Source organism: Excalfactoria chinensis, chromosome 5 (assembly GCF_039878825.1).
Source record: "Excalfactoria chinensis isolate bCotChi1 chromosome 5, bCotChi1.hap2, whole genome shotgun sequence".
NCBI classification, from domain to species: Eukaryota; Metazoa; Chordata; class Aves; order Galliformes; family Phasianidae; genus Excalfactoria; species Excalfactoria chinensis.
In genome coordinates, this window is record NC_092829.1 from 38088970 (window position 1) to 38110766 (window position 21797).

General features: G+C 40.4%; 1 protein-coding gene across 8 annotated transcripts in view; it reads left to right on the forward strand.

The window, feature by feature from the left end:
• The window catches only part of DENND2B (DENN domain containing 2B), a 143470-nt gene that overhangs the window by 96328 nt on the left and 25345 nt on the right, over nucleotides 1-21797 (forward strand). For all 8 annotated transcript variants that reach the window (XM_072337415.1, XM_072337413.1, XM_072337419.1 and 5 more), the window contains 7 exons: nucleotides 7185-7333; nucleotides 9571-9786; nucleotides 12291-12387; nucleotides 13278-13322; nucleotides 15825-16009; nucleotides 16634-16743; nucleotides 17763-17832. In XM_072337415.1, coding sequence (XP_072193516.1) covers nucleotides 7185-7333; nucleotides 9571-9786; nucleotides 12291-12387; nucleotides 13278-13322; nucleotides 15825-16009; nucleotides 16634-16743; nucleotides 17763-17832 — 872 coding nt within the window. The remainder of the gene's footprint in view (nucleotides 1-7184; nucleotides 7334-9570; nucleotides 9787-12290; nucleotides 12388-13277; nucleotides 13323-15824; nucleotides 16010-16633; nucleotides 16744-17762; nucleotides 17833-21797) is intronic.

Sequence of the window (21797 nt, forward strand, 5' to 3'; positions counted from 1 at the left end):
TTTTTTCTTTTGCATCTTAAGGCGAGTTAGAGATGGGATAGCAACTTAGTCACTCTGATTCTGTAGATATGTAATAAAACCTTGTTACAACTAATGCCAAAAGTGACTGAAAAGTAAAACTCTGTGGTTATACAAAAGTGTTTGTCTGTTTTTCTCTATTGTCCATCTAAGCATCTCATTTCAGTTTGGGGAGAATGAGTTTCTTGTTTATTTCTGCACTACAACAGGACAGCTAGCTCTAGGTTGGCATGGGCCTTCCCCGTAGTCAGAGAGCTGGGTAATGAATAAATCATTTTAAAGCCCTCCTTTTTTTTTTTTTTTTTTTTTTTTTTTTTTTTTTTTTTTTTTTTTGAGGGAGAGTTAATTATCCCCCAGTAGTCTTGTCTTCGAGTTTCAGTTGATCACTCAGGAAGCAAATTGTTACTTAGATGTTTCCAGCTCTGCTTGAAGTGAGTGGAGAGCAGGTGATGGTTGTATGTCAGTAAGTATGGAGCTGGATCAGTCACTATTTCACAGTGTGTCAGACCATGTAAGAGAGGAGATGGAGCAATATTTCTCAAATCAGTATTATTAGATACAGCATCAGGGCAGCATGACCCAGTGCCTGAGTAGTTAAAAAAAGGCAGGTGTGGCTCTTCAGGTAGGATCCCAAGTGTGGAGCGGAGGGAATGCTGGTGGCTTAATCCTCCTTCTCCGTGGAGTCCAGTTCTCAAAACACTGTGATAGAGCACCTTGTCTTTCCTGAACAGATTAGCTGTTTTGAATTCTGATGTAAATTGGACATGGTACATGTCATGTAACAAATGGGATGATTTAGCTGTTTTACTGAATACTCCATTATCCGTGCCAGAAACTGCAGAGATGATGACTGAGGTCCAGCTGGAAGATGTTTCAGCTTCACATTGCTTTCAAATTAGAATATTTTGCAAAGTTCTTCCCGTAAACGTGGAAGAGGCTTAGTGAGCTGGGGCTCTTCGTTTTTCCAGTAAAATCCCATCATCACATGCCACATTATTGTCTGTCATAAATGATACCACATTGTTTTCTATCATATAATCATCTCACATCAAAATGCTTGTATGAATCTGGGAGAAACTGGATTTGCTGGGCTGCTGTGAAGCTGAAGCAACCTTGGAGAGTCTGCACCTCTGCCAGCTGTGCTGTGCTAGTCATCTCCAAGGCATTCTGCCCTTAGCAATAGTTATCGAGATAATCTGTTAGTAAAAGAGCTGTGATTGATGGTGCAGGCTGTGACCAGATAAATGTGTGTTTCTGTCTTCTTCCATGACCCTCACTTGCCTTTCCAAGCCTAAAACTCATGTGAGATTTTTTAACAGTGTAATTGTGGTAATTTTAATGTAGAGTTACAGCAGCCAGAGTGCATTAAATGAAACAGTTTCCATGTAGGCCTGTTAGAGAAGGGCCAAATACTCCAGCTGTCTCATTCTGTTGATGATCAGTCTGTTGTTTGTATGCCACACTGGGATACACGGTCTTCAGTTATTTTTAATCATTATGTTTTTCCTGTGTTTCTCTTTGGAGTCTGTCTCACTGATATAGCACTGTTATATCACCCTTACAACTTCTTTTGGATTCTCTGTAAGCTTTATGTCCTGGTTTTCTAGTCAGTTACTGCACAGCAGTGAAATGGAGAGTACAGTGACTGTGATGATGCTCTCCCATACCTTCATTTAAATTTATAGAGAAACTTCATTGAAGTCAACTGAGGTCAACCTCTTTGAAGTGCAGGCCGTTTTTGCATGGTGAATGCTGTACTGTGCTAACAGTTGCTCCATGGTTACTTTCATTCATGTAATTTTGGACTGAGTGCTAAATAGGTGAAGTTTTTGGCTAGTATTTTTATTCATTTATCAGATAAACTTCGGCAGCTAATTCTTGCTTATGGTTACAAATGGAAGCTCTTGGAGTTTCTGTAGGGAGCTGAAAGTGTCTGCAGTCTTTCTTCTATTTATTGCCTGGCAAAGCAAAATTGGACAAGTTTAGAAAACTGTGATACAATCTCCATTGCCCAGGGCTCAAAAGGCTGATCATATTTTAGATTTGTCATCCTACGTGTTGCAGATGCTCTACTACTTTTCTGAGAGCACGGTACTAATCTGAAGCACTGGATGACAAGACTTTAATCGGGTAGTTGTTTGTAACCTAGTGCTGTTTAGAAAGAACTTTTCAAAGCCATTATTATGCAACTCAGCTGTAATTTGACATTGAAATAGTCCCTCTTTCAACAGATTCCTGGGGTAAATTCCTTAGCTGAGATGCACAGTTGCAGCTTCTCTGATGTTGAAAGAGCTCATCTATGTCTTAAAGATCTAAGCTCAGATATTTTATGAAAGCATGGGGATTTTGTGGTTTCCATCCATTTGATCTGAACATGATCATAAACATCCTGATGGTGAGTGCTCTTCCAGCACTGGTTGTGTGAATTGGCGTTCATGTAATTTTATGGATAAAATGAATGAGTAATGCATACATAGAACACACAGGGCTTCTCACTGTTGTGCAGTTCTTTGGACTTGGGTGCTCCAAAGATTCTGGGGAGCTGTAGGACTGCACAGTGTATGGCTCCCTTGCTATTCCCTCATGCGGGTGGCTTGCTTGAGTCAACCCCTCTAGTGTTACTTAGTCTGAGCTCCACTTAGTCTGGCCCCCCTTTCCTGCCCATGTATTGCCACTGCTTTCTGCTCCTTGCCTCTTGAGGAAAAAGCTGTTTGTTCCTAAATCTTCCCTGTGAAGGCAATTGAAGCTTTGATCTCCCTGTTCTTTATAATGTAAAATAAATTAGTTGCACTGTATTTTGTGCACAAGCCCTAGCATACAGGAAATGGACACTTTGTCTATTGTGAAGTGCTGACACCACCTACCTTGGCCACATAGTCTGGGCTTTCAGCATCATTCTCTGGAGACAGCATCTTCTCTATGTAAGCACTGGCTCCTAATTTAGGCACAATACTTAAGGCCATTTACTGAGCCTTTTTCATTGCTATGTAACTGCCACTTGTCTCTCTAATCTAGAAAGAAAAGACGCATTTCCCTCTTTTCTGCTATTTATAGGGAAGTGTCTACCTGTTGTTCTTTCCCCCTCGATCTTACTTTCCTTTATCAGCATGAGGCAGGCTTGCTGAATCTGCCTCTGCTTTCCATTTGCCACGATGCAAGAGGCTGAGCAGAGGAATGTTGTGTGCTGCCTCTAGACTCGGTGGAGCTGACTTGCAGAGCGTCATGGATGGAGGAATTGCAACCACTAGAGGAAACTCTTTGATGCTTAAGCTCAAGGCACTGTATTCCTTATGGCTTCTCCAAAGGTCCCTGGCTATTTCTACTGTTTTTTTTCCTTTTCCCCTGAGGGCAAATTGGTAAATTGCCTATGAGACCTTCTGAAAATAAATGTCTTATAGATAGATGTCCTGTGTTTACTCAGCAGTTGAGTACATAGAATTTAAGAGAATGGGAAACTTGGAGGAAAAGAAAAAAAAAAAAGGAAAACAAACAAGCCTGTAGAAGGAACTGATCAGACTCTGTGAGCTGGGCTGGTGATCAGAGACATTAATTACCAGAAGTTTGCTATTCCATGTGACCATATTTGTTCTGGGGGTCTGATTCAGCTTTCTTTGAAGTCAGAATTTGTCTGCTCTTTTCTTGTGCAGCACTTAGATCAACCTCATTAGGACAAGCATGGCCGTATAGTGTGCAGTCTCTCTGCTTTTGGCATTCAATAGAAACATCCATATGGAAGAAACAAGAACATTACTTTACTCTTTCATTGTAAATGTGTTTTCCTTTTACAGCAAATCCAAATGAACGCAAAACCACTACAGCCTGCAGACTGTAAACGTTCCTTGCTTTGGTCTCTGGGACTAGAGAAGTGATGGTGTTGAGGAGGAAGGCAGTGATCAAAGCTGCACACTTCTGGAACCAACTCAGCTATATGGAAGCCTTTCTCATTTTCATGTTGCAGCAGCAGCTGCCATCACTGCCATTCCTCTGGTGTGGGTCCCACACCTGCTGGTAGCCACCTGTCCCCAGGCCTTTGTGCCTATGGGAGGGTGTCATTGTGAACGTGGATGGGGTTGTATGCTGTCCTAAGTCTGTTTAGGAAACTCACACACCTTTTTTGCTTGCTTCTAGTCTTGGGTTTCTCGGGGTTCTTGACTCCCAGAAACCGGTTGATTTCTGCTTTCTAGTGTCTTCTTGCATGTATGATCTTCGTGTCTCATCCACCAAGAACAGCTTATATACTAAATAATAATTCAAAAATAATAATAATAATCTCCATTAATTCACTGACTGAGCAAAATGTTTGGTTCAAATGCCAAATCAGCAAAACCAGGTTTTTTCAGATTGATCAGATTGTTTCAATGCCAGAAATTTCATGGGGAAAGAGGGGTTTTATTTGTGTTTTTTTTTTTTTGTTTTTTTTTTTTTTTAAAGGATAGATGAGCCATATTTAATATGAAGACATCATTGAAAAAAAAAAAAAAAAAAAAAAAAGAAAGAAAAACCCCAAAAAACGACAGAGATAATTTTATTTTTAAGTAAATGAGAGCAATAAAATGGAAGTGTTACTGAATGGCAAACCCAGCTTCTGAAGAAGAATCAGAAGGCTAAGAGGGAAAGGGTTAAAATCCCTGTCCTGTCTCCACTGACCTCCGCATTACACTGAAGAGGAATTTGGCCTGAGCTTTCTTCTGGTAGAGGATCTGAGTCAGAAAAGCAGCCTCTGCTCTTGGTTTCTTGCTCCTCCCTCCCCTCTCATCCAAGACTTCTCCTGGTCTGTTTCTAAACTTAATATTTTATATCAATGTTAGTATTGCTGAGTTTAGCTGGGTTCAAACAATTCTGGTTTCCATGATGTCTTGGAAGGAGAATCACCGTAAACTTATAAAATGCTGTATGTTTTAGAAAAAATTTCTTTTCAGCTGATGAACTTGTTTCTTCATGGGAGTTTAGACAGTAAGCAGACTAACGCAATAAGATTTGTTTTCTCAAGGAAGCGTATGTTTAATCACTGTCTGATGTAGCTGAGTATTTTGAAATCTGCTAATCCATTCTAAAATTCTTGCTTGACCTATACTTGACTTGGGTTTACCAGAAATTTTATTATGCTCGTGCAATCCATTTAGCCGTGAGTAAGTCAAGGCACTTTGCAAAGTTGACTCTTGCTTTGATTATTGTATCTAAAACTGCAGTGCTTACAAGCAACAATTACTGTGCAATATCTGTTCATTTTTCTTCCTGCAGAATGAGTTAATCTGTTCCATAGTCCTGTAAGGACATACACGGCTTTGAATTGTTTTAAAGAGTATTTGTTGCTTCAGATTTGTTCTGTTCATTTTGTTCATCAAAAGGTCTTTTCTCTGCATACCTCCTGCACCTGAAGGCATTCTTTCCACGCAGCGTGTGGACAGACTATTGATAGTGCAGCCCCTAGAATCAGATTCCCTCTGGATGAAATAATAGGTTGTGACTGCCAACTCAAACATTCTTCAAGAGCAGCAGTCATTCAGGCTTCTAATTAAAACAATGCTAAAGCGTTCAGTCTTTCCTTATGTTTGACTAGAAATCTTAGTATAATGCACTGCTGAAGCAACACTGTATTTTACTTGTAACACATGAATGTGTGAATTTGCTAAGTGAAAGCTCTTATCACTGTAATTGATGAATCAAGCAGTCCTGTGTTTCAGTAAAGTAGAAGGCGCAAACTGGTTTTGTTTTCTTGTGTGCAACCAGGAAATACAATATTCTGTCTAGAAAAAAAAAACTGATAGTCAAAAGGGCAGGATATTAATACAAGCCTCGCTCATGTTCAAAATAACTTTACCTTGGCTGTCACCTCTGTAGAAGTGGTGAATATTTTCTGGAACAGTGTGAAGTGTAAACCATGCTGTAGTTTTCTGTCCTCAATTCTTGATTAGTACAGTATGCAATAAAGTCTGGATTTCTTCTAAAGCTTATACATAGTAGTCTAATTTGTGATATGAATTGTACTAAGCCCAGGAGTTCTATAATGATCTTTAGATAAAACTACAAAAACCAGCTTGTCCAGAATCTTTGAATTTCCCACATGTTTCATGGTTCTGCAAGTTCAGGATTTAAATTTGAGCAGATGATTTTATTGGGATAATTTTCTAGTTAAGGTGTTAAGAAAACTGGAAGGGCTCTGTGTTTGAAAAGCCTTAAGTTCTGTGCCAGCTACTGATCGTGCACTGGCTGATGAAGGGGACAGAAAACTTTCATTTTATTGATGGTTTTCATTCAACTTTGGGCTTCTTAGTTTGGTGAGAGGTTTACTGAGTTCAGAATTCCTGGAAAGATGATGAGTTGCTCCACCAGTCCTTAGATGGAAATGGCTGCTGAAGAGTCTTGGATCTCCCTTAAATCCATACTATAAATGTTGTTTCTGGTTTTCAAAGTCTGAAAAGACAAAGATTGCAGTATGCTTTTCAAGTTATTTCTCATTTGTCTCATATTTAGTGGTTAACTGATCAGACCTCTCTGTAGCTGGGGTGAGATGAATACCCCTCCAGGAGATAGTAATTTCACATTAGCTGAAATGAATGGCTGCTTAGCTATAAGGTATGATGTATTTTAAACAACCCCTCGAGGACGCAGCATGGTTGGTGCAGAAATTCTTCCCTCATCTTCTACATATTCCAATCTTCTCTCGGCACTGCTGAGCTGAAGCACTTATTCTTTTTCTGCCTTCTCTCTGGGCAAGACAGAAGTGAAAGTAGCATCAAATAAAAGTTGTCTTATCACGTGTAAGGGTGGTATGTTGAGAACAGTTATTTATTGCTGTTCTTTCCACCCTGCGAGTGGCCGCTATAGATCTGTAAAATCTACCGATATACTTTCACGTAGTTGTGTGCCTTAGTTTTTATATATCAATAAATTTTGCACAGCTGCAGATGCTCAGAAGCACATCTTGTGAAATCTTTGCATTTTATTTAAAAAAAAAAAAAAAAAAAAAAAAGCTGTCTTCATAGCCAAGTTTTCCTCCAAATACTTCCAGCTGCAGCGAGAGGGATGAGTCATGCTGAAAGCTGAGCAGCTTTTCTAAAAGTTTTTCACTTGGTTCACATGATTTTTTTATTATTATTATTATTATTTTAATTTTACATTCCTTTCTGTTTTTCTTTTCTTAAAAAAAAAATAAAAATGTGAAGGAGAGTCATCCAAGGAAAACCCGTATGAGGATGTGGAGCTGAAAGGCCGTCACGCGGGTCGAAAATCCCATCAGCTCTCCGAGAACTCCCTAGATTCTTTGCACAGGATGTGGACTTCGCAGGACAGGAAATACACATCACCTCCCCAGGTAATGCGTGGCGTCGCAGGGCATGAGGGCACATTTCTTTTTGCTCTTGAAAGCTTGTTTAAAGCTGTTGCAAGAGAATCAATCATGGCATAGGAGGAAGAGCAGCTGTACTGAATGAAAAAGGGTATCTGGAAAAGGAGTGCAATCAGATCCATAAATTGTTGCTGTGAGTGCTCTTGGCAGCTGCAGTTGTGAGTCTCAGTGCTGCACTGCAGAAGCTGGTTGCTGTTTTGAGTAGTCCTGACGAGCTATGGCCAGATGAGTTTAAGCAGAACCCTCTGCCAGCTGTTTGAGGAGCTGAATCTGGCCCTAAGTCTTTTGTGTAGGTTGTGCCTCTTTGTGAATTACCTCAACATTTGCTGTGGGGCTTTTAGCAGGATGGGAGGGAGTGGTCAGCTTCTTAATATTGCCCGCATATTATTACACGGGGCCTATTGTGACTTGTTAATATGAAGTGTGTAATGTGGCATGGTTTCTTGTAAGATGGAGGAGGCGAAGTATACCTCTTCCATCCCCCTCCCAGTGAAGAAATGAATAATAGCATAATTAGAAAAAGCAGAGTGTCTGCATTTAACAGAGCTGTATAAGCTGTGTTGGCAGCATAAAGTAAAACACCTGCAGACTTTCAGCTTTGTGGTGAATTTTCCAAAGCGGTGTGCTTTCTGTGAAAGCTATGAAATGCCAGGTTGCTTTGTGGTTTGTGGGATCATTGTGTTCATAAGGAAAAATATAAATTTATTGCATGCTTAATTTTGAGATCTGAAGCTTCCTTTTAATGTTTTGCACTGAATCAACTGAAAATCTGCATTTTAATGAAAGGTCGCAAGAGTCAACTTTTGTGTCGTAAACTGACCTAGATCACAGCAAAATATATTTTCCCTTGTTGTATTTGGGTACGTATGGGTACCACAGTCCTAGAGATAAAAGTATTACCAAGATTCTTATCCCACCATCTGTAAAACAGAAGTGTTTTCTGCTAATCTACTGAAAAGGGAGCAAGTGGGAAGTGACCTCTGGAGGTCCCTTTCAACCCCAATGGTTCTCATTTTGTGAATAGAGAGTATAAAGTGAGTGATCAGGTAGAGTAAGGAGAAAGATAATTTTGTAGTGAGAGACATATTACGAAGAACAATTCTTTGGAGCTGTACCATGTATGTTAACAGTAGTTGTGGTAGCATTTAGGCCATCCAAAAAGATGTCTGAGTAGGATAAGAACCATATAGGTCCATGGCAGTAATATGCTGTCCACACTTCTGTGTTTTATGGAGATCAAAGAATTTATGGATTACAGTGACTTCTGTAAGATTTCTCAGTAAGTATTTTCTAGTATCTACACAACAGGGCCCTTTATTCTGGTAGCTTCTTCTTGCAAGGCTGCCAGGATTTTCCATTAGGGCCATAATTGCAGTGTCATTTTGCTGATTCGTAAAGCAAAGGGACACTAAGAGCAGGTCAGCTGTGGGCCTGGGTAATTCTCCAATGACCAAAAATAGAACAGGCTCAATTTCCTGAAAAATGGCAGCTTTGGCAACAATAAATCAGCCAGTTTTTCCAGCATAGCAACATAGCTGGTGTAGCAACATGACTTCAGATGATAAACAAGACAGAAGGGATCAGAAGGTCAGCAGGCTTTCACCAATCATCTCCAAAAGTGTTTTCATTAAAGTATAGACTGCTGTAGATTTTCCTGGCATGCAGACCTGTGGTAAGCAGAGACCTCAAACACTGGCTTGTGGTAATCTTGAATCCCACAGTGACTTCTCCTTTCGCATTTGTTACTTCTAATTCACTAAGTCATGAGCTACAAAAAAAGGATGTTTTGTTGATGACATTCTGTTTGTGATGCAAAACCCACACTTGCAGAGACATCCTACACTTAATTCCAGATCATATGACCCTGCAATAGGTAAGCCTTCCAACTATTATAAATGGTCCAGTATTTTGACATCAGCCAAACTTTAGGTTAGGTTTGAACACTCATAGTGTTGATGAGATGTGAGTGTGTGGAAATTCAAAGCCAAATGCAGTTTATTTTTTTCTTTGAAGTTTAGATAAAGGTGTAGATATTGACTTCCATCTCTGCAGTTTGACCTTTAGCCCTCCTTTCACACTTACTTTGTAGAGCTGTGGCTCACCTGGCGTGATGTCTTTATATAGCCACCACTTACTCACAGAGCTTCTTTTGCACTAAATGTTGCTGAGGAGGGGAAGAGCTCAAGCTGTTCTTGTTTCCACAGCTACCTTCAAAGCCCGGCAGCCAGTCTCTGCGTGTTGGGAACTGGTCAGAAAGGAAGAGCCACCGCTTACCACGGCTACCCAAGCGGCACAGCCATGATGATATGCTGCTGCTGGCTCAGCTTGGCATTCCCTCCTCCCCCTCCAGCCTGAATGAGGACAGTCTGAGTACTGCAAGTGAGCTGCTGTCTACACGCCGGGCCAGGAGGATCCCAAAGGTACTGGCAGGGTGATCTTGTCCCAGAAAATGGTTCTTTGGTTGCAAGGCCTCAAATACAAACATACTTATGCTGGGGATAGGTCACCTGCCTGCAACAATCTCCAATTTCCTATCCAACATTTAGCCATTACTGAAAGCTCTTTTTCTTGGTAGACAAAATATATTCCTTTTTACGTGCACCCTGCACTTGGTTTGCACGTGCAAACATTTGACTGCTATCTTTGCAAAGAGTTCCTGCATTTATTTACAACTTACCCCATCCTCATAACCCTGTTGTCTTGAAGGATGTGAAGCGAGAAATAATTTTCTACTTGCCAAGGAGTTCACTCCTTCCAACTCAAAATGAGATGTGTAAGAGAAAAAGCAGAAACTAACAAGCAAAAAAACCCAACCCAACAAACCAAAGATACCAACCAGAAAGACCAATCAGACCTTCAGTAGCAATAGAGAGAACAGGCAGTAAGTTCACTGTTGGCCTGTGAGAAGAGTCAGTTTTTTATTGTATATTCAACTCTTTCCTACTCGTATTAGAGTGTATTTTAAAGTATGCATCTGTAAATACTGTGAGTGGATGGAGTTTTTTGTGTTCCTGTCCATTAAACTGAAATTCTGACTAAGCCAAAAGCAATCAAAAGGAAGGAAATTAGTCTTATGTCCTTATTATTTACTATAATTTTATTTTCATGAAATACACTATTTGACTGCACAAATGAGCATACATCTGTGGAGGAAGTTACAGAGTAACTTATAGAGTAGCATACTTCTTGGTTTTGAGTAAAACTTGGAAAGTTTGGATGTTACTTTTGTATCCAGTTTTTCATATTTGTCGCATGTAAGGAATAGATATTCTCCCCATATGAAATTATATTTTATCTATATGAATGTTCAGAATTTTATCAGAAATCTCACAATTATTTCTACTCTTGACAGCTCTAGCTCCTAGAATCTCATATTACTGGGTAATCTCACATTTTTATTGAATAAATATTAGTTATTAGAGGAAAAACTCTTACCTGATAAATAACTGTTCTGCGTCACTACCCTGTGCCTCCACAGATGCAAAACCTAAAGGAAAGATAACACGGATGCTTTATGAAACCATATCCAAATGCTTTAAAAAAGCCTGGACTTCATTCACTGCTGTACATGCTTCACTATTGGTGAAACAACCCAAGCAGACAAAGTACTGGGCAACCCTGTGAAGGGAGTACAGGATTCCAGCAAGACATTTCACAGGATGGCCTCTGTTCTCCCCTAGAACTGATTTTGATTTAGTTATGGTTAATTTAGTTATGGTTAGCTCCTCTGATTTTCAGTCCCAGTTCCTTTGGGATTCTGCCACTGCTATTTGTGCATCATGTACCCAACCACATTCTTATGTACTCTTGGAAATAGAGGGGAGGAGATCTGTGTAGTTTTTTCTGTGCTTGGTAGAAGTATAAAGAGAAGCTATGCAGTAAATGTAAAATTTACCATGAAAATTAGGTATGTGTTTCAATTAACACTCCTGCTAAAATATAGCCAGCATGATTCAGCCATTGGAAGAACTGAGTGAAAATTTGTTCCAAACCTGTGCTCTGTTACTGACTTTCTACTCTGCCTATGGCAAATTAGTTTCTTACTCTGTTCCCCTCTTAAAGTGGAGGTAAAACAGCTTTTACAAATTGTATTATACTAATATGCATAAAGCTGCTATGGAATGAAATATACTGTTACTGACTCATTAGGTCATTATGAAGATGAATTGCTTCATATTTGACTCTTCAGAAATTATAGTATACCATTTAATTACTAATCTTTGGTAATCCCAGTTTCTTGTTAAAGTTATTAAACATGAATATTTTCCATTATCTCAGATTATTTTGGATAGAAGATTGTTATCCATATTAGCCCTATGGAAGGAAGTCATAAAGATGATTACCAGGAGTTAAAATTCTGGCTGCTGCTGGCTTTAGCCAGCACCAGTAGCCAATTTCAAAATAATTTTGTAGATAAGATTGGAGAAAGTAAATGCAGCACCTTTGAAGGTCAGTAAGCACAAGGTGGAAAAGGGTGGGAGGAGTCCATATGGGCCAGACCCTCAGCTGATATAATTCAAAGCAGCAGCCTAATCTGTAGGTGTAAAGGCTTTAAAAACCTAAAGCCAACTCCTTCTCCAAGAGAGAGAAATGCAGTGGCAGAGGATAACAGATGTCTTTGAACACTCAGTCTCATGATGCTTTTATTGCAAATGTCTAACTCATGTTTGAAAATAGGATCTTGATTTTGAAGTTCTCTCTTTTTGAAAATATAACTATAGGTGAGGCAGTGAGATACAAATAATGTATTTGAGCATATGGGATTCAAAATAAGGGAGAAAAGCCCTTTGAACTGATAAGGGGCTTGGGTGTCTAGTTAGTCTGTCATCTGTAGATAAACTGTTTGTTTGGATTGGTTAATTAATTAAGTTTCCCAGTAGGAAAGTGATTTGCCTTTCTGACTGTTCACTTTCCTATTTTGCAGCTTGTCCAGAGAATCAATTCCATCTACAATGCAAAAAGAGGAAAAAAACGATTGAAGAAACTTTCTATGTCCAACATTGAGACTGCATCCCTGAGAGGTGCGAAACGCGCATCATAGTTTAGTGAATCCATTTGATTGTTGCAGGAGTAGCAGATTTCCTTCTTCTGTTCAAATCTTCTCCGGGCTCAACTTTGTTTAGAGCTTTCTGCTGTGAATGATGATAATTTTTTCTTGTGAGAGGAAAAAAATGGGAATGAGCTAAAAATAAGCCAGATTTTCACTGTTGTCTATCTTGTTAATCCCATGACCAGCGAGACTCACCCAGCCTGTTCTTAGCTCAGATTTTCAGTGGTTTATGTCTGTAAGTTTTTTCCAAAATTCCTAATTTTAACTCTATAATTCGTTAGTATGTTTTCCTGGCATGAGTGTGTGAATATAACTCTGCCTGTACTTCAGATTCTTTCTGGAAAAACATGGTTCCTGAAGGAAATTCAGGCTGTGTTTGGAGTAGGAGTATGATGAAATTTTAATGTGACAGAAACACACCTTATTGTAAAATTACTTTTGCATGGTACTCTCACTCAGTCTGGTCAGTTCTGCCAGTTGAAAATACTACACAGGTAAGGTTCATAAGGCTTCCCTTGACTTCTCAAGTACATAACTATGTTTTAAATAAGTAGCAAGTTTGAAAAAGTATCGGAATGGTTTACACAGACTGGGGTTCAGTGCAACGGTTTGCTACAGCGGGTAATTAATTCTACGTTTTCATGAAGCTTTTATTCTCAAGCAGAACGGTAACATTACAATGGAAAGATAATCTGAACACCTACTCAAACTGTTAATTTCAAGATGTTTGAAAACTCCAGAGAGAGCATTGTCTGGATCACAAGGTTCAGTGTGTGATGTGTTTTTCCCGTTTCACCACAGTAAATTGAGTTCATGTTTGCTTTGGTTTCACATTAACTGATCACTCTATCTCCTTTCCAGATGAGAACAGTGAAAGTGAGAGTGACTCAGATGACAGGTTTAAAGGTAAGAGTGCTTTCAGTACCTTTTAATCAGACACTGTCACAGACCCTGTCAACATGTAATCTCTTACTACTGAGCTTTGTTCCTGTCTGTAACATGTATTTTCCTTTGTGAATTATGTTCATTATTGCAAAAATTTACAACACAGGAGCATGAATGTAGAAAGCACAGACAAAATGAACTGTGAGAATCTAACAAAGATCATATAATGTGTCATATAATGAAGAACAGGACCTTTGATAGGTTTCCTTTGTTGGTCACTTCATGGATGCTGCTGTTTTCCAGAATAGCTACCAGATGCAAACTTAGAGGAGTGAGGTTGGATATATAAGCTCTCTTCTTACTCATACACTGCTTTTAAGTGCTTACTTGCTAACTGCAATTGGAGTCAAGGTATTGGGTATGATCCAGCATAGCAGTTCTTATATTCTTTCATAGGTCTACAGTCTGCAAATTATAGAAATTCATAGAATTTATAGATGTTATAGAATTTAAAGAAATTTAGAGAAATTTATCCCAGAGATCTAAAGGGACTGGATGAATTGGTTGCCAGACTACTCTCCATCATATTTGAAAAATCGTGGCTGTCAGGCTAAGTCTGACAAGTTCATGGTGACTGGAAAAAGAGAAACTTCACTTCTGTATTCAGGAAAGGGAGAAAAGAAGACCCAGGGAACTATAGGCCGGTGTACCTCATGTCTGTGTCTGTGAAGGTCATGGTGTGGATTCTCCTGAATGGGATGTTAAGGCACATGCAAGATGAGGAGCTGATTTGGGACAGCCAGCATGACTTCAGTAAGGGCAGATCATTCCTGACCAATCTGGTGGAATTCTGTGATGGAGCGACAGCACTGATGAACAAAGGAAAGACTTAATGTTGTCAACTTGAATTTGTGCAAGGCTTTGTCATGATCTTGTACCCCACCCTTATCTCTGAAAACTGGGGGAGGGTGGATTTGAATGCTGTTCTATTAGCTGAATAAGGAATTGATTGGTTCATCATAGCTAGAAGGCTGTTGCCAATGGCTGTATGTCCAGGTGGAGTCTGATTTACGGGTGATGTCCCCCAAGGGACTGTCTCAGGACCAGTACTCTTCAGCATCTTTATCAATGAAATAGACAGTTGAATTGAGTGTACACTCGGCAAGTTTTCTGGTAGCACCAAGGTAAGTGGTGCAGTTGACACAGTAGAAGGGAGAGGATGCCATATGGAAAGACCTGGATATGCTTGAAAAACGGGAATCTAATGATGGTGATGAGGTACTGGTACACGTTGCACAGAGAGGTTGTGGATGCCCCATCTCCGGAGTTATTCAAGGTCAGGCTGGATGGGATCCTGTTGGTTGGCAACCCTGGCAATGGCAGGGGAGTTGGAACTAGATGATCCTTAATGTTCCCCCCAGCCTAAGCCATTCTATGTTTCTATGAAATTCCTCTGTCAGCATGTAGTACCTGCACAAACTACACTTAAGTCAGGCCAGTAAGTTAGTGTCTCATATTCAAGACTCCTGATAAATAGAGAAAATAATAAAATAAAATAAAAAAATCAGATGCAGCAAAAACAGATCTTATTACTAAAAATCTATCATGTTATTAGTAAGTGAGGTGATAAAAACCCCACAGGTATGTAGAACCATTGTAATAAGATGAGGAGAAAGCCTTCTTATCTATTTGCTGCAGGTTCTTTCTTGGGATTTGGCTTCCCTACTTGCACAGTCAGATCATGACTCATTTCTATCAAAATAATTTATATTCTTGTTGTTGGACCAGTGGTATGCCAGCTGGTATCAGAGTAGTTTCTTTTATTCTTGCTGGTTAATTGCTGCTATGATGAAGTGCTTGTGACATCTTACTTCCCTACTGCAAGGGGAAACATGCCTTTTGTAAACTGTGTCAACAAATATAGCCTTACAGGATGGAATTGTGTTGCTAATAGTTTGACTGCCATTGCACAGAGATCCAGGTATGAAGAGGTGGGAAGAATATGCAAGCAGCCTTTTTCACTTAATGCCTATCAGAACTGGTAATGCTGTGACTGACCCATCCACCAGAGAGATCTGAAGAAATATCACTGCATCGGGGCTGTTCCCACAGAGCTGTGCTGCACAGTGACCACAGAACCATTTTTCACCAGTGTAAACTATGTGCAAGTCAGGCTTGAGGTGAAGTGTCATGCTGGAGGCTCTAGTGCAATTGCATGCTGACAGAAGAGCTTATAATATAGTCTTAGACATGAAGAAAAAGCAGACCTTTGGCAGTATAATAGTTATGAACCACAAATGACTCCAGTGACTTAGTGTTGCATCACTCCACTGCTTGGAGAGTGCTTTGATTTATGCGTGGAATTAGTGAGGCAGTATGAAAGACTGATTTTGTAAGGAGAACGTGCTTAGAATAATATGTTGGCAAACTGGAAGTTCTTTGTGAATGGCTGTGGCTCACACACATTATATTCCCAGGTAATGATCTGTATCATTTTTTTTGTCTTTTTCTTTTTAACGCTAGCTCATACGCAGCGCCTAGTGCATATCCAGTCAATGCTGAAGAGAGCTCCGAGTTATCGAACCCTGGAACTGGAGCTCATTGAATGGCAGGAACGGGAGTTATTTGAATATTTTGTGGTAGTATCACTGAAAAAGAAGCCCTCTAAAAACACTTACCTCCCAGAAGTGACATATCAGTTTCCCAAGGTAAAAAAAATTCTTACATACAGCTTACTCCAAATGCTTTCTAAGATCCTTATTTTGCTAAAATCAATGATGTGAATAAGTGGGAAAATTAATTGAAATCTATTTCTTAATTGGGGAAAGAAAAGAGCATTGAGAAGGTGGCAGAAAGCTTTCCCTGTTTCCAAAACTATCATTTCCAGCACTGGAGAGCTTGGCCTGATTGTAGGTGCTTTAAATACTGTGTTTAAATTCAGTTTCTAAACATTTCACTTTTGACTCCATTTAGCTCTGTTGGGATTTGTTCCAAAACTCACTGAAGTCAATGGAAAGACTTTTGCTGAGCTAGGGCTACTCTGGCAGCAGAAAGAAATTTCAGATAGGAGTGCGTTTTAATTGGATGTTGTGCAACAGGGGAGTTTGGGTTAACATAGGCAAACTAACAGTAATTATTTGTGTTGTTCTAGCTTCTAAAAGCCTCTCTTGGGGTCATGCCTCACTCTGCCAAGCACCAGTAAGGAGTCAGCTGATGGGTCCTTGCTCTTCAGAGCTCAACAGCAAACCCCCCACCTCCCCTTGACTCCTGAGAAGTGCTGTGAAGCTGGACCTAACAGTAACTGATTTAATTTCAATTCTTATCCCTCACAGCTAGAAAGGCCAACCAAGCAAATGCGTGAAGCAGAGGAGCGTCTCAAGGCCATCCCTCAATTCTGCTTTCCTGATGCTAAAGACTGGCTCCCTGTCTCTGAATACAACAGGTATATCTTCTGATGCTTCTCTGCCTCACAGTGCTGATGCAGTGCATCTGGAGCAGCCACAGGCTTGCTGATGCCCAATTATGGAAGTAGCAGTTTAAGTCTTGGCCACTTCAGGCTCAAGCAGCTGTATTTAATTCGTTTTAGGTTCTGTATTATTTTTCTTCCCCATTCTGCCCAACTCACAAGCCTTTGTGGCTGAAGGGAAAAGATCTGAAGGTTTCTATCAGTGCTGAATCCAAAAATGCAAATGAAGTATTTAAAATAAACCTTAAAAAGGACCCTGCCCGCTACCTGCCCTACTCATGTACCCCAGAGTGCTTGCCTGATGTTGCATGGCACCTCTGCTGGCTCAAAGTGAGGAGCACAGCATTCCTCCTCTTCTGCTGTTGCTTTGCTAGACAGATTTTCCAGGAGCCCATGTTCGTGAAACGAGATATCCCTAGTGTATTCTATGATAATTATATAAATCCTGGCATTAAGAAGGACTGTTTTATATAATGCCATTTCAAACTTGCAAAAAAGTAGTCAGGAACGATTATCAGCCCATATGCAAATTCACAAACCCATTGTGAATCTGTATTATTTTTAGATTAGCAAATGATTTCTCTACTCTGAGAGAATATTTAGAGTTCTCCCTTTAAAAACAAGGCACGGTCCAAAAGAAGATGTAACTAAAATGTAAAGGATATGCAACATTTGAATGCTGCTCTCAAAAACTGATTCTTTCATTCCTTCTGCACTATGAAGACCCTGCAATGTCACTGAAATTCAGCACCTATGTCTTTTACTAAGAAAATAACTAGGTTGTCCAGGACTGTGCAGGCATTTTTACTTTACTCTTGATGGAATTTTACCTCAAATTATGTCCAGATGATGGACAGAGGGAGACAAGACCTTCCAGTCTCTAACGGCAGTTATCCCATCTCCCATGGGATAAAGCACAACCCCTTTTCAAATGACTACTTTGTACTTAGGCTGCAGTTCTGAAAGTAAGATCAGGACAATTTTCTTCCTTCTAGTGAGACTTTCTCTTTCATGCTGACTGGGGAAGATGGGAGCCGGAGGTTTGGCTATTGCAGGAGGCTGTTGGTAAGTACATCACCTTTATTTCAAACTGTGTAATTCTGTTAAACAATATCTCTATAGTCTGAACTTTGAGGGTGTCTCCTGCTATTTTATAACAAAACTGGGTTGCTCCCTCTGAGATTTGGAAGTGCAAGGACTTGTATTAAGATAAGACTTCAAAATGTCTGTCTGAATCAAATGGATCCCAAGTCCATTAGGCAGTTCATAGGAATGTGGAAAGTTTCCTCCATGAGCATTTACCTTTTAAGTTCTTTATATCATATGCTTTTAAACAGCAGCAGAAATACCACAACGCTGCAGGCAACAGCAAATGTGCTATTTCTAAACATTTGTGAATAAAGTTTATTTCTTGTGCAACTGCTTACATCTCTAAAGCTCTCTGCCAGTGTTGCCTAAATAACTGCAGCATGTGTGTGTTGCAGGCAAATATACCACCCTGCCCAGTAGGATGACTGTGGTGGGCAGCCCACAGTCAGCAATTTCTCAGGGCCACACAATAAGGTGTTGCCTGTGACAGGAGGTCTAGGCTCTGAGGCTCCTTTTGTGTCCACATGATCAGAGGTGATTAGCTGTTGGTAAGGATACCCAGTCTGACCTGCTGCACAATTCTATCTCATCGTGGGACTCATCACTGGGGAAACAGACTGGTCACCAGATAAATTCAGAGCACAGAGCATGCTTATGTGTTGCGAGAGAAAGGGAACTGCGCAGAAGACTTTCAAAGTTTATTAAACCAGGTGAAGCAAAATGTGAACAGGCTTCTGCTGTCCATCTATGCATAACTGATAGGATGCAACAATGCATACAGCCATTGGCCATCCTTGTGCTAGACAGTACTCATCATCACTTGGATAGAATTGCAAGTGATGAGACAGCTCATGTACTATCCACATGGCAGTGGACTACACTTCATTAGAGAGCTTATATGGATAATAAATACTAGAGGAGTGTTTCACATACTTGTGCAAAATGAATGGACACTTCTACCTTTTCCCCTTTCTTCCATCACTGTCACACCTTCCCATCTTTCCAAGCAGGGAGCATCTCCCTTCCATAGCTTTCAGAGGTTCCCAGTAGACAGAGCAACTTGCTGTGTTAGAACAGCATGCTCCATCCTGCATGCTACTGGTGCATGACTCTGTCCTTACTCAGGCCCATGGCAATGCTCATTGTCATGCAGATAGCAGATGCACTGTCTGGGAGGTATTGCTGTATGTGGGTGCTCTGTTTGTAAGAGATTTCACTTAAACTAACAAAGCAGAAAGCTTGTTTATCAATTCTGTGGGCGGTATTTGCTATAGGTAGCATCACAGAGGCTTGCTTACTCTGTGTGTCCAAGTGTGGAAGAGTGGATCAAAACAACATGGTTTATCTGTGGAAAGGAAATATCAGTGAAGGCCTGGTTAGTAGGTGATTCAGAGATAATAAAGTGGAGCAGCTAGAACGTATCCTTGCTGATGTAAATAAGCACAACGATATGTAGTGCAGCAGTACAGCTTTCAGTGTGTCTGTTGTTATTTAAAAGGATAATAAGGTAAATTCAGAGAACATTGACTAGAATCAAATTTTGAAATGTCTTCCTTCTACTATATAAGGGTGGTTTAAGGCTTTTATAGTTCTGAAAATATCAGCAAGTTTAGAGTCATGCACGCAGTTTACATTTGTGACATGTAAAATAGTTGATTCTGGATCAAAATGAGACTGAAATAAAAGCCACAATGAAAAGATGTATCAGACTCCGAGCAGGTGAAACTGTTTATATGCCGGAGTCTTGGGCTTTAAAACAGATCTCTGTATTTAAGTGTGTAACTTCCTGAGCAATTTCTGACAAGGTCCAGAGTATCTCCTCTGAGGAGTCCCATTCCCAACCTGTCAAACACAACAGCCCTAATTTGGGAACTATAAAAAGTTTTCAGCAAACACAATGTGTAAGAAAGATGGAGTCGTATTGCTCAATATAGAACCGTAATAAAATCCTGAAGTCATTGAAAGCCAACTGCTGCAGAGAGAATTCCTTAAAAAATATTCCCCAGCATGAGGGGTGCTCATAATATTCAGCTGGAGTTTCTCACATCTTCTGGAGAACTTGGCAGTCGTTGGCAGTAGGCTCCATAGAACTACAGAATGGTTTGGGTTAGAAGGGACCTTTAAGATCATCAAGTTCCAGCCCTGTGCCATAAGCAGGGACAGCACCCACTAGACCAAGCTGCTCACAGCCCCATTCAGCCTGGCCTTGAATGTTTCCAGGGAGGATGGTTGGAAGCCTCCATGGTCAGATGGACTAACCCATTGTGTGCCCCCAGTGGCGCAGTGGTATAAGATGCTGCTTGCAGCACCGGAGGGCCCGGGTCCAAATCCCCCCTGTGGCGCAGGGGTAGAAGTGCCACTTCGCTACACAGGGGGCTCGAAACCCGGGAGTTGGACTCGATGATCTCTAAGGTCCCTTCCAACTCACACGATACTATGATACTGTGATGATCCAACCCTGTGTGGTAGCGTCCAGCTTATTGCTTGTGCTGTTTTGCAGAGTTAGATGTTCTGGTGCCTCTGCTTAGAAAATAATTACTTTTTAGCAATTGAACTTTCTACCAGCCTAGTTCTTCTTTGGTATGTTGAGATGTTAACAAACTGTCCCACTTTTCCTTTTCTGCCTTTGGATTTCACATTCTTCCAAACACTTTTTTTTTGCCTGTGTATCCAAAGCCCTGCCAAAAGTACCTCAAGGGATACAGTGACAATTATGTTCTGTTTGTATAGCAAATCCTGTACAGTATCCCTTTTAAATGTATTTATATTATTTTGTTTCATTTTTGAAGCAGGATTAGAATGGAATGTAACCTATTGTACCACTGCAAACAATCTGCACTTTCATAGATAGCATGAAGTTTTTTCCAGTTACATTTTGCTACCTCCAAGGCAATGTTGTAGCTGCTTTCCTGGTCACTTGATACCAGAGGTATGCAGCTTCATATAAAGGCAAATGGGCCAATATACTTGAGATATTGCATATCACTACTATTCCACTTTACTGCAAATAAGACATTCTTCCATACTGAAACAGGTTAATTTTCCTTTCATTTTTGTGCTTCTTTCCATTGATTTGCCAGGCTCATCTCTGTGGCGGTGTCTGGGCTGTGGCTCTGCAGAAAGAAATAGAGATTATGCACTGCGTGCATTTGTTTTGCCATTTAGAGTTAGATATTTTTATATACTATCTCTGTTATATGATCACTGCCTGTGAATTGCAATTGAATCATCCACAATTCTGATCTCAAAGACAGGCCCAGGATGCTAGAGACTTACCCAGAGGTTATGCATGTGTTTTGCAAAGGCAGAGAGGCTGTTGTGTGTTTGTTGTTTTCCTTTTTAGCTTCTCTTCTGCTGCTTTGAGATGGACTTTAGGGCTGTGTTATTTCTCTTCCACGCTGTTTGATAGGTCTGTTTCTGCTCTATTCCCCCTGCACAGAGGGTGTCTTCAGGTAGATGGAAAGGCTGGGAGAAGAACTGCAGGAGGAGAAATGTTGCCATTAGTCCCCACTGCTTTGGTTCCTCTGATGTCACCACACTGGTACCAGTGTGCCCCAGTTACTCTCTTGCCTCTCTCTTTAAGGTCTCAAACCACTGAGTCAGGTGTCAGAGTGGCTGGAGGGTGTGCACAGTGCCTTGATTTGAAAGCAGGAGTGCTTGCTGTGTGAGAGCATCTCAGCAATACCAGACTGGGAGGAGATCTCTGAAGACATCTTATGGATTTCAAGCACCTGGGTAGGGAGCTGAGCTTTGACAGAGAAAAGTGCTAGGCTTATTTTCAGAAGCAAAAGTTGCCTGTTCTACCTGCTAAAGGCAGATGATGAAGCAGGTTTTGTAGGAGACTACTCAGCAAACATCAGATTAAACTCATTGTAACAAGGCTGTCCACTTTTGGATCAGCCCTGAAGTAAATCTAAGCTCTTCCATCCCATGGCCAAGTT